The following is a 12,743-nucleotide window of genomic DNA, read 5'->3' on the forward strand; positions in this document are numbered from 1 at the left end:
CCCTTTTTTGTAGTTTAAAAGTGCTATTAGCTGTTTTAGAGTTTCCCCAGAAGGTGACCCCATATCTAAGACGAGAATGAAAGTACGCATGATATACATTTAATACTGTTTTCTCATTACAGCACCATTTTAATGAACAAAGATTCATCAAATGTCCACAAGCGATACAGCATATTTTGATCTGCGCGATGGTAGACCAGTCTGATTTTTGGACCAGATTCTAGTCTGCACTAGAGGGTGAAGTTGACTGCTAACATGGATACTCAAAAAGCTAATTTTTATCTGCAGCAGCTTAAAGAAATTCTACTCCATATTCCGTTATAAAAGTGTACTTTTATGACATCTTATTCCTGTACCGCATTTACTTACCAATTTAATTTTGTCTCAGTGGTATTGTCAAGATCTATTTACCAAATAATTTCACTGAAGACATCACAGCTTTTTATATAATCTTGAAGGGACTGCAGCAGACGAGATGTATTTAAACTACAAAATTCTTCAGCAGCTCAGGCACTTTTGCACACACTAAAATCTTTTACTACATGTTTCCAGCACTCCATTACATCCATGATGCCTGCCATTGCCTTAATACATTTAGGGAAGAAGGTTATACTGTACATAATTGGGTGACTGGAAATTAGTGATAGCAAACTACTATCATTATATGACATGATTCACCTTCTGCTAAGAAGACCACCAACGTGTTGGCTGTGGCATGTGAACATCAGCTTGTAACGTTTAAGGGGTTTGCTTCCTGTTTAGTATTGCATGGGTGGCTGTTGCATTGAGCGCACTCTATTTTGGGTGATGAAAATCTGTCATACCTCTAAAACATTTTTGTATATCTTTGCATCTTTGTCCAAAAGTGCTAGGATGGTACAACCAGCTCCTCAGACTAGGCTGTAACACCCAAGATTTAAAAATTTTCTAGTTTGTAGCTGTTCACCCCCTTTTTTTTTTTTTTTTTTTTTTTTTTTTTTTTTTTTTTTTTTTGCCAGTTTCATATCTTTAGTCATTTTTGGAATTTTGTTCTTTTGTTACTTTTAATTCTCACATTTTACCATGTGATTAATTTATTAGGAATTTCATCTTAGTGCCTGGATGCCGATGACCATTTAGGTATGCCCATAGCCTCGGCAACAACAGAAACAGCAACAAACAGCTGTGCGTGTAGAGATTTTTTTTCCCTTCAAAACTCTTACCAACTGGTTCATCTGAGTTCATTTTGTGTGTTGTTTCAGTTTGATTACTCTAGTTCCTCCCTTTTTCTCTTGAAAAGTGCTATACATGACATTCTAAATATTTAGTCACAATTGTTTTAGTGGTCTTACGGTGGATGTTGCTGCTTCAACATAACATCCTTTGGCACGGATCAGAATGAGACAGTGTTACTTTGGGGTCTCTTGGACATAACAGAAGTGTAAACTTTTTTAATGTGACGTCCTTAAATGCTTTTAGCACCAGAAACACAATTTAAGTACACTGCTGACCATTAAAATTGCAGCATCAGGAAGGTTAGCAAACAACAAATTTTACTTACTATGTGTATACTGTTAGCAGGAAGAATATGTGAGTTCGTGATTTGGAAATATTCAGAGTGCAAAAATTGGTGCACAGAGCTGTTAGCTCTGACAGCAATAATGGCTCTAACCTGGTTAAGTGTTGGGTCGAACTGAGCATGGATGTCAGATACAGTTGCCGTGCGGGATTAGCAGAGCGGTCTAGGGCGCTGCAGTCATTTACTGTGCGGCTGGTCCCGGTGGAGGTTAGAGTCCTCCCTCGGGCATGGGTGTGTGTTTGTAGGATAATTTAGGTTAAGTAGTGTGTAAGCTTAGGGAGTGATGACCTTAGCAGTTAAGTCCCATAAGATTTCACATACATTTGAACATTTTTGACAGATGCAGTTACATCATTATTCCAATTCTGTGCCAGAGTTTAACTGTCTCAGTGAGTGAGAGGTCTGGAGAATGTGCTGGCCGGGGCAACAGTCAAACACCCTCCATATTGAGTTAGGTCTGTATAGCATGGGCAACATGTGATATTGCATTATCTTGCTGAAAGATGATGTCATGGAGACCTCAAAAACTGGCCTCAAAACATCAAAGACATACTGTATTTTATGGCATAAGCTTCCCCTTGCATATTCCCCTCATAAGATTTTTCATCATTAAAAATTATTTTATTAATATCACACACAGTTCCCTCTCCTGGTTCATTCTTAACGGAGTGGCCTTCAAATGACCTGACAATGAACAACATTGGACACAGTGGTACTTGACATAAAAATATTTCCAGGGTCACAACATACTGTAAATTTAACAAGTGAAATTGCAGATGTATTTCTAGGTCAGTTTGTTATAAGTCATTATAATATTTAAATATTCAGACTACGCAGCAAAATTTAAATTAAATGTTTTATCTTACACTGATACAACCGAGTGAAAGCTGCAGGAAGACATTTCTCCATTGATCCTCATTCAATACAGTAATGGCGGAGATAAAAAGATAAACTCATGGCTGCAAAGGCAAGCTCCAAATCATTCTGGGGGCCTAAAACAGGGAAATATCCCAAAATTGTCAATGGTGTAATTGCATATGTCAATTAACTTTGGAGCAGTGGTTGTGCTGTCTCTTACAAAATGAGTCAGAACAAAGATTGCGAGATAGATGCCATGCTCAACATTGACAGAAAGGATTTTATAGCAAGCATTGGTTGGGTGATTTGTTTTATGAGATGGCATAATCTCAGTCTACGATGGAGACCGTCTTAATACCAGCGTTTACAGTGAGACAACATAGATAAGGCACTTGAGTTCCATTGTTACATAATATAAGTGCAGTAGTAATGTGACTATTTGCTCTTCCAGGTTGGTAACGCTGACCAGACACCACTGTTTTTGATATGTCGCATAACACCACCGTTGCTCCATCTGGCTTGAAAAGTGTGCTTCTTAAGATGGCTGGAGCGGAGAAACTAAGAGGCACAATGATGTGCACTACAGCAGATGGCAATAAACTTCCACCGTATGCCATCTTTAAAAGTAAGACATTACCAATATCCCCATGGAATTTACTTACGAGTTCAGGAAAAGGACTGAATGACAGGAGATTTGATGGCGGGGAGAAAGTCTGGGGAGGATGACCAGGGACATTATTACAAAAGAAGTTCTTTCTTGACCTAAACAGTTCCTGGGATGACCTTATGGGAGCTGTAAAGTACAAATTGAAATGTATGAAGTCCCATCCTGTCACCATCCCTGGAGGTTTAACCTCCATTCTTCAACATTTAGATGTCAGCATCAACAGACCTTTCAAAGAACATCTTCGACACCTTTATTCAGAAAGGATTGCAGTGAGAACTCATCAGATGACACCAGGAGGCAAGATAAGGAAACCATCAATATAGACGACGTGCGAGTGGATCCATGCACGGGAGAAAATTAATGTCGATATTATTAATAAGAGTTTTAAAAAAAGCTGAAATTTCTTGTGCCATTGATGGATTTGAAGATGACATGTTGCGGAATAGTGAAAATGGAGATGATGATGATGATGATGATGATGATGTGTTATCTGAGCCTGAAAATAGTGATGACAGTGATGAAAATGATGCTGAGAGAGAGAGAGAGAGAGAGAGAGAGAGAGAGAACACTACATTGCTGCTTTTCATTGCAGGCATAATGAAACTGTGGTATGAATCCAGTTCTTTTGTGTTAATTGAAAATAAGTAATAGCAGATACCATTTTTTTCACAACTACCATAAATATAACTTTTACGTACCTAGTACATTATTTTGCTGTCTTTCTGAATTCTTAAAAAGCACCACTCTACTACTTGTATAATTCCCTCCGTCTCAAGAAAATTTTTTGAGAAAAAGTTTGCAGTAAAATACGGTATGGTTGCTGTCCAAGTTACTGAGTATGACAACCAGAAATGATGATGATGATGATGATGATGATGATGATGTGTATCCAGTGGTGCCTTACACGATCAAACCAGATGCTAGGCCTATATGGTAAACAGGGCTGTATTATGACAATGGTCATTCTCCTTGGAGCCTACACAACACACACACACACACACACACACACACACACACACACACACACACTGTGAAACTGTGTGCAGAGCCTGGACTCAGGTGAAAAGACAATGCATTGCCACTCCTGTGTCCAGTGTTGTCGGGTACTCCACTGTTGGCATGTATCTATCTGCTTCCTTGTCAAAGGATGCCACAATAATGATCACCATACTGACAGTCCATGGTACTCCAGACATTGTTGCATTGTCTGTGTGGATACTTTTCTTGCAGCAGGATCCCATTTCCTGATGCAAGGTTCATGGTATGGCTGTACAATCCTGCATGGCCGCACAAACAATATGTCTTTCTTTTTTGACACTAGTCACAGTGGACTGTTGAGATGCTGCATGGTGCTGAGTATCACAATCCTGCCTGTCAAAATAATGGGAGCCCAGTGTGAGCAACAATATTGAGGAATGATTAATTGCAATCTCGAAATGCCACAATCCTGTCACTGTCGAATTTGGACAATTGCCTTCTTACCCAAGGTGTAACATGATCTCTTCATGACAATCGACATTCTGCTGCAAAATAATTTCTTATATACGTAATATAGATGGTATTGATCCTGCCTACTTTATGCAGTTCCACTGAAATTGCTGATGGTAATTTGACATTTGTTACTTGCCACCTTCATGGTGTTGCCATGTTAAGCAAAACAATCAAGATGTGAGTAATTACAAGTATTTGGCTTTTGTCAGTGTCACTGGGTTTGAAGACGAAACAAATTCTTGTTTGTTGTATTAGGGTTGTCTTAAAGTGATAAATTATTGCATGTACAGTGTCAATTTAAGGACTGTTAAGATCATCACGTGACTGAAATTTGTGTGCATGATATTTATATGTTGTGGATGATGATGCAAACTTAATGCAACATGATGATAAGGATTGTGGTCTTGGTTGTGAATGCCTATGTGTTTCTATTATAGTCTTTTGAGAAGAGTTGAAATGGTAGGAACTACTGTTATTACATTTTAAGAGTGTGGCACATGTTTTCATTGGTGTTTTTTGTTGCAGGCCACCTGGTCATCATGCCATGAAAAGTGAATACTGTGGTTACTGCTTCTTTAACAATGTAGCGTTGGCAGCAGAACATGCCTTGAATAATTGTGATATATCACGTATTGTTATAGTTGATTGGGATGTTCACCATGGTCAGGCAACTCAGCAAATGTTTTATGATGATCCTAGGTAAGAGTTGGGGATTAGATGTTACGGAATGCAGTGTAAATTAAGTTTGGGAACACCTTTTGTGTTTATTGTTGTAAGGTGCTGCAGATCATGGAGATTTTGTATACATATCCTTATGAAGGAAAATTATGGAGAATATTAGAGGCCGACAATTATTGAACTATATGAAATAAAATCATAACAACTTGCGAATGGTTTGTGTTAGGATGTTCAAACTGCACGGTTGGCCACAGGGCATGATGCGAATTAGTATGCACATGCACATTCACATGCACATGCGCCCTGTTGTTGTCGGCCATTTACATGTGAAAATGTCACGGTACAGTGTGCCTGAGAGTATAGTGGTTGTGAAGGCCTACTATGCAAGCAATAACAGCCCAACTGCGGCTCAAAGGAAGTTCATGACAGAGTTCAAGACAGACGATCCAAGTGTGCTAACAATCAAGAATTTGACTCGCAAGTTGGAGAGAATGGGTAGTCTTCGTGATGACAGTTTTGCCAATGTCAGTCATCCAAAAAAAGGTGAAAATGCTTGAAAACATTGAGAAGACAGGTGCTGTGTTTCAAATGAGCCCCGGGAAATTGATAAGATGAGCTGTACAACAGGTGAGACTCAATCGGGAGACACTGTGACAAACCCCCAGGGGGCCCGAGGTTAGAATAGGCCTGAGGTATTCCCGCCTGTTGTAAGAGGCGACTAGAAGGAGTCTCACACCTTTCGGACCTTATGTGATGGTTCCCTGTAGGGTTTGAACTCCATTTTTCAAAATTTTCCCGAAGAGCGAGCCAATTGGGGAAGGGCGCCTTCTGTGGTGCATTGTGTCCATCGTGCATTGGGATCTTTAGCCCACTTTCTCGTTGTGGCATTGCAGTCCTGCTCATCCTCCATCTCTTGAACGAGGACACCTTCCTGGGTGTGTTTTCCTTCACCCACTGTGCAGTGTTTTTTTCTGTGCCGATGATGACCTTGGAATTCTTTCCACCTCATATCCAGCACAGTAGCCAATCCGTTATGGTGGGGCCGCCAAGTACCCTGTTGGTTGTAGCCCCCTGACTACACAGGAATCACTCTGCTGATGCCTCCACTGTTAACTCCCCAAGTATGCCAAGGAATAGATGCCTGTCACCCTAGGCCATTGGGGCTCCTGGCAATAGCCATCCTGCCAGGTGGCCTTTGCTGCGCCTGGGTGGCACCCATGCGGAAGGGTGGCATCAGGGCGGATGACGCATGATGAAGCGTACCACGCCATCACTTGCTAGTGATCAAACGCCAGCAGTCTCTAACCGCTCTGTCTCAGTACAGTGCAAGGAAGTATTATACAAAAACGTCCTCCTCCCTGGCCACACCATCAGAGGAACACCAGGCTAAGGATGCCAGTGAGCCTTATTTGTCCCGATACCTCATACGTACGAGAGCTTATGGGGACACCTTTGTCTCAATGAAGCCTCAGTATTTTGAAGAGCATTTAGAGGACAAGTTTGGGGAGGTGGAGGGCTTGTCCAAAATGTGGTCAGGATCTGTCTTGATAAAAATTGCATCCTCTGGCCAGTCATGGGCGTTACTCGCTTGTGACAAGCTGGGGGATGTTTCTGTTACCTTCACGCCTCATAAGATCTTAAATATGGTCCAGGGTATTATATTCGACAGGGACCATCTTTTGCAGTCTGATGACAAACTGCGCACCAGCTTAGAGCGGCGAGGCATTCATTTCGTCCGGCGCGTCCATCAGGGCTGAAGGATAATCAGGTTGCCGCCGGTGCCTTCATCTTGGTCTTCGAGGGTGACACATTACCCGAGAAGGTCAAGGTCATGGTCTACCGCTGTGACGTCAAGCCCTATATCCCTCCCCTCGATGCGGTACTTTAAGTGCTGGAAGTTTGGCCCTATGTCTCCCTGCTGTACTTCCAGCATCACATGTCTAGATCGTGGATCTCCATCCCATCCCAATACTCCCTGTGCCCTGCCTCCCATCTGTGTCAACTGCGGAGAGCATCATTCTCCTTGCTCACCAGACTGCAGGATTTTACAGTAAGAAAGGAAAATCGTGGAATACAAGACCTTATGCCGCCGCTACGAGAACGGTTGTAGCCCCATCAGTTCCGTGAGTTCCAGTTGGCTCTCAGAGCCGGAAGACAACACCTGCCCGCTTGATGGTCACTTCCCTCCCTGTTGCTCCTGCACCACCTCCCTGGGGAGCACTGTCCCCCCAACCATCGGGGACACCAGTCGCTATTTCTCAGCTGGAGAAGTATAAGTCTTCTTCGGCTCCTCTCGCTTGGAAGGGGTCCCTTGGGTCACTTCCTTCCCAGGTTTCTGCTAGTGTGAAAGATGACACCCGCCAGTGGCTGAAGTGCCCAAAAGCAGCTGGTTGTAGGCCTTCACCATCATTCTCAGTTTCAGAGACTGAATCAGTGAAGCCCTCGCAGGCAGAGAAACCCAGGGATCAGCAAGAGAAATCCAGAAAGAAGACTCCTAAGGCCAAGGGAATTGCGGTGGCACCCACACCACCACTGCCTACAAGCTGTGCATTTGAGGATGAGGTGAAGGTTCTGGCATCCGCTGAGGGCCTAGATCTCGCCAGACCCTCAGACACAATGGATATTGCCTGTTCAGGAAATTAGTCAGTGGCAGCAGGTGACCCTGAGGCGTAGACTGCGTCATTGAGTGTTTCATGCCTTTCCAGTCTCAAGATCACGTCATCCTCCAGTGAAATTGCGGAGTTTTTTCCACTACCTGACTGAGGTACAGCAACTGTTAAGATTTACACGTGCTTTCTGTATTGCCCTCCAGGAAACTTGGTTCCCGGCAATCGGACCCCTGCCCTTCGTGGCTACAGGGGATATTACAAGAACCGTAGCGCATATAATAGTGTGTCAGGTGGCGTTTGCATTTATGTCCTGAACTCTGTATGTAGTGAACCTGTGCCCCATCAATCTCGTTTTGAAGCTGTGGCTGTCAGGGTATGACGACACAGGAAATAACTGTCTACAACGTATATCTCCTTCCAGATGGTGCGGTACCCCTGAACATATTGGATGTACTGATTGATCAACTCCCTCAACCTTACCTACTTTTGGGTGATTTTAATGCCCATAACCCCTTATGGGGTAGCACCATGCTTACTGGCCGTGGCAGAGATGTCAAAAATTTACTGTCCCAACTCGACCTCTGCCTGTTAAATACTAGGGCCGCCACAAACTTCAGTGTGACTGATGGTAGTTACTTGGCCATTGATTTATCAATTTGCAGCCCAGGACTTCTCCTATCTATCCACTGGGGAGCACGTGATGACCTGTGTGGTAGTGACCACTTCCCCATCTTCCTGTCACTCCCCTGGCATCGTGCACACGGATGCCTACCCATATGGGCTTTAAACAAGGCAGAGTGGGTGGCCTTCGCCTCTGCTGTCCCCATTGAATCTCCTCCATGTGATGCCATTGATGTTGTGATCGAGCAGGTCACGAAAACAATAATTTCTGCAGCAGAAAATGCGATCCCTCGTTCTCTAGGTTGCCCCCGGCGAAAGACGTTCACTTTGTGGTCGCCAGAAGTCGCTGAGGCAGTTAAAGAGCATCTGTGAGCTCTGCAGTGACGTAAGTGGCACCCTTCCCTAGAGCACCTAATAGTCTTTAAGTGGCTCCATGCCCACGTTTGCCTGCTTATAAAACTATGGAAACGAGTGTTGGGATAGGTACGTTTCGACCATTGGGTGCCATACGTTACCTTCTCAAGTCTGGTCGAAGATCAGTCAACTTTTTGGGTACCAGCCACAGCTTTAAGACGAGATTGATGGGGCACAGTTTACCAGGTGTTAACATCGTTGGCGTCCTGTCTACCGACGCAAACGCGATTGCCGAGCACTATCCTCGAGCCTCTGCGTCGGAGAACTACCCCCCAACCTTTGGCACCCTCAGTCCCCAGATGGAACGGAAAGTCCTCTCATTCACTACATGCCACAGTGAACCCTCTAATGCCCCATTTACAGAGTGGGAACTCCTCAGCGCCCTTGCACATAGCCCCGACACAGCTCCTGGGCCGAATCAGATCCACAGTCAGATGATTTAACATCTCTTGTCTGACTACAAGTGATATCTCATCATCTTCGACTGGATCTGGTGTAATGGCATCTTTACATCACAATGGCAAGAGAGCACCATCATTCCGATGCTAAAACCCGCTTGATGTGGATAGCTATCGGCCCATCAGCCTCACCTACGTTCTCTGTAAGCTGCTGGAACGTGTGGTGTGTCGGCAGTTGGGTTGGGTCCTGGAGTCTAGTGGCCTACTGGCTCCATGTCAGGGCAGCTTCCACGAAGGTGGCTCTACCACTGATAATCTGGTGTTCCTCAAGTCTGCCATCTGAACAGCTTTTTCCAGATGCCAACACCTGCTTGCTGTCTTTTTTGACTTATGTCAAGCATACAACATGACCTGGTGACATCATATCCTTGCCACATTGTATGAGTGATGTCTCCAGGGCCCACTCTCGATTTTTATCCAAAGCTTCTTGTCGTTCTGTACTTTCCGTGTCCAAGTTGGCCGAGCTCTGATAACCTCATTGTTGTGCGCCCTAAAACACTAATGATCATCCATCCATCCAAGTTGGTGCCTCCCATAGGTGTCTCTCCACTGTCACTTCCTCGCGATTCTTGACATATTCTGGTGCTCTGAAGTTGTTTACGCTGACGGATCGATGGCTGATGGTAATGTTGGCTTCGCCTATGTCCACAGAGGTCATATTGAACAGCAATCCTTGCCCGCTGGGTGCAGTGTATTCACTGCAGAGCTTGTGGCCATATCTCGTGCACTTCAGTACATCTGTTCCTGTTCTGGTGAGTCGTTTCTTCTCTGTTCTGACTTCCTGAACAGCTTACAAGCTATCGGCCAGTGCTATCCTCGCCATCCTTTGGTAGCGAACATCCATCTCTGCCCTGGAATGGTCCAGTCGTTCACTGGCGTTTGTGTGGACCCCGGGACAAGTCGAAATCCCAGGAAATGAACTTGCTGACAGGCTGGCCAAACAGGCTATCCGGAAACTGCTCCTGGAGATGGGCATCTCTGAAACTGGCCTGCGTTCTGTCTTGCACCTCAATGTTTTTTGGCTTTGGGAGACGGGGTGGCATAACAGTATGCACAACAAGCTGCATGTCTCTTTTTTAATTTTTATTTACTTTCTCTTTTTGAAGATAAATGTCTTAAAGTCCATATTCCTTCCAACTTCCGCTTTCCCTTTTTTATTTAGTACTGACTTGCCACTTGAGTTCACGATATTCGTGCAGCAGCTCCTCTTTTTAATTTTCCTTCAAAGGATATTCGTACAGTTAAACAGAAAGAAAATGCAGTAATTTTATATTAATGACAAAAAAGATAAAACTGTTATTTCTTTTATAGGGTTGTGTACTTTTCTATTCATCGTTATGAACATGGCTCCTTTTGGCCAAATTTGAGAGAGTCTGATTATGACTACATTGGGGAAGGAAAAGGAAAAGGATACAACTTTAATGTTCCACTGAATAAAACCGGAATGACTGATGCTGATTATTTAGCTATTTTTCATCACGTTTTATTACCAGTGGTTTTGGAGGTATGTATTTCTAACTACACTTACTTTCTTCAAGTTTTAATGGGCAATAATAATCAGAGTTATTAAATGAACATTTAGTAGCATCTGTTTCCTGTATACCTTTTATGCGGGTAGAAAAATGCAATAATCAATACTGATTTATTTGAAACTAGACTACATTTTAAAATCTGATTTGGGGAAACAGAACTCCCTCAAGTGAAGTGCCTGTGTATGCAGGTTACTCTTCATTTTCACTTATGGTTTTATAACCTTTTTTGTTTTCTTTGTTTTTAGTCTTTCAGTTACCACACACTTTTAATTCCCAGTGTGTTTCTGAATCCTCACTTTTTCAAGTAATTGTGGTTTTCATTGAATTCCTCCTTTTTTAAAGTTTAAGAACTACCCCCCCGCCCCCCCCACTCTCACCCCCCCCCCCCTCTCTCTCTCTCTCTCTCTCTCTCTGTGTGTGTAAATTTTTTTCAAAGAGTTACTGACCATCATGACCGCTAGAACTCTGATAAACATTTCCTTTCACGTGTGAGCATTATCTTGGCTCTGATGCTATAATCTTACTTCTGAATGTACCTTGTAGTATGGTGATTATCTTTCTTTGGAGATCCTATTTACAAACAAAAGTATGAATAGTCTTAAATACCTCTTGTTATTTTATAATATCATGCAGAGATAAAACCATAATTACAGGGAGTTCAGTTATAATTAATGAAATCCAGAAAAGAGGGCAATAACAAACCAGAAGGATGCAAAGGGGACGATGGTGCACTCAGTATAATAGGTGTAGGTAGATATACTAGATACTGGGTAGGAATATGCTGCCAAAACTTGAATGCACCAAATGAAATGGGAAGTTTGAGAACATTATGTATATTGTATGAATGAAAACGTGTGTTCTACTGAGAGATCGGTTTTTGTGCAAGAATGAACTTCCTCTGGAATGTGTTCAGTTGGAGAGCTGCTTCGTTTCTTTCGCAAATCCCATGCACAGGATCTCACAATGATGTAGAACATATGTTTCCAGCACCCACTTAACCATTCTTATATTACTGAATAAACGTGTCACCCACATTTCATTGGTTTTTGTGTATTCGTCTTTCTTCACACACTTAGAAACTATGTTGCCGTGTGTCTGTGTATTATTCACCATAAGCACAGTTCATCCTGGATATTGCTCTTCCATTCCTCATTCTTATATCCGTTTGCTTATTTCTATGAATATTTTATTACTGATGTTTCAGTTTAAACTAATATATCATTAAAAATAATAAAATGTAAATGGATAGATTAAAAATGTACTCACCAAAGGGTGGCAGGCAAACACACACACACACACACACACACACACACACACACACACACACACACACACACACACACACACACAAAAAGGTTTTAACTTTTACAATCTTTCGAAGCCAGTGATTCCTTCTTCTGGCAAAAGAATTGAAGGGGAAGGAAGCGGTGTGAAAGAAAAGCACTGGAGAGGATTAGGGAAAGGGGTACAATTCTGAAAAGTCACCCGGAACCCTGAGTTAGGGGAGACTTGTTAGACAGGATGAGAGCGAAAGACTAATTGTTGAGGACTGCACTGGACGAGATTTGAAAACTTGAGATCTTAAAGGTGGAAGACAGGGTAATATGCGAGAAGGAGATTACTACTAAAACACCGTACACGAGTTAAGAAGATTGAAAAACTAAGTGCATTGTGTGTAACAGAGATTGGGGGGTGGGGGGGGGGGGAGACAGCGAAAAATAGACACATCAGAAAATGAAAGATGTAGAAAACTAAAATGGAGTGAAGAAAGGAGTAGTTACTGTGAAGGAATGCTGAGATGGAAGGCGTTAATGTAAATGGAGGCCAGGTGGGTGGCGAGAATCAAGGATGTGCTGT

General features: G+C 42.9%; 1 protein-coding gene across 5 annotated transcripts in view; it reads left to right on the forward strand.

Annotated features, from left to right (window-relative positions):
- The window catches only part of LOC126259559 (histone deacetylase 6), a 339,218-nt gene that overhangs the window by 100,057 nt on the left and 226,418 nt on the right, over positions 1 to 12,743 (forward strand). For all 5 annotated transcript variants that reach the window (XM_049956465.1, XM_049956456.1, XM_049956474.1 and 2 more), the window contains 2 exons: positions 5,100 to 5,273; positions 10,666 to 10,858. In XM_049956465.1, the coding sequence (XP_049812422.1) occupies positions 5,100 to 5,273; positions 10,666 to 10,858 (367 nt within the window). The remainder of the gene's footprint in view (positions 1 to 5,099; positions 5,274 to 10,665; positions 10,859 to 12,743) is intronic.

Source organism: Schistocerca nitens, chromosome 1, assembly GCF_023898315.1.
Source record: "Schistocerca nitens isolate TAMUIC-IGC-003100 chromosome 1, iqSchNite1.1, whole genome shotgun sequence".
In the NCBI taxonomy this organism is placed as follows: Eukaryota; Metazoa; Arthropoda; class Insecta; order Orthoptera; family Acrididae; genus Schistocerca; species Schistocerca nitens.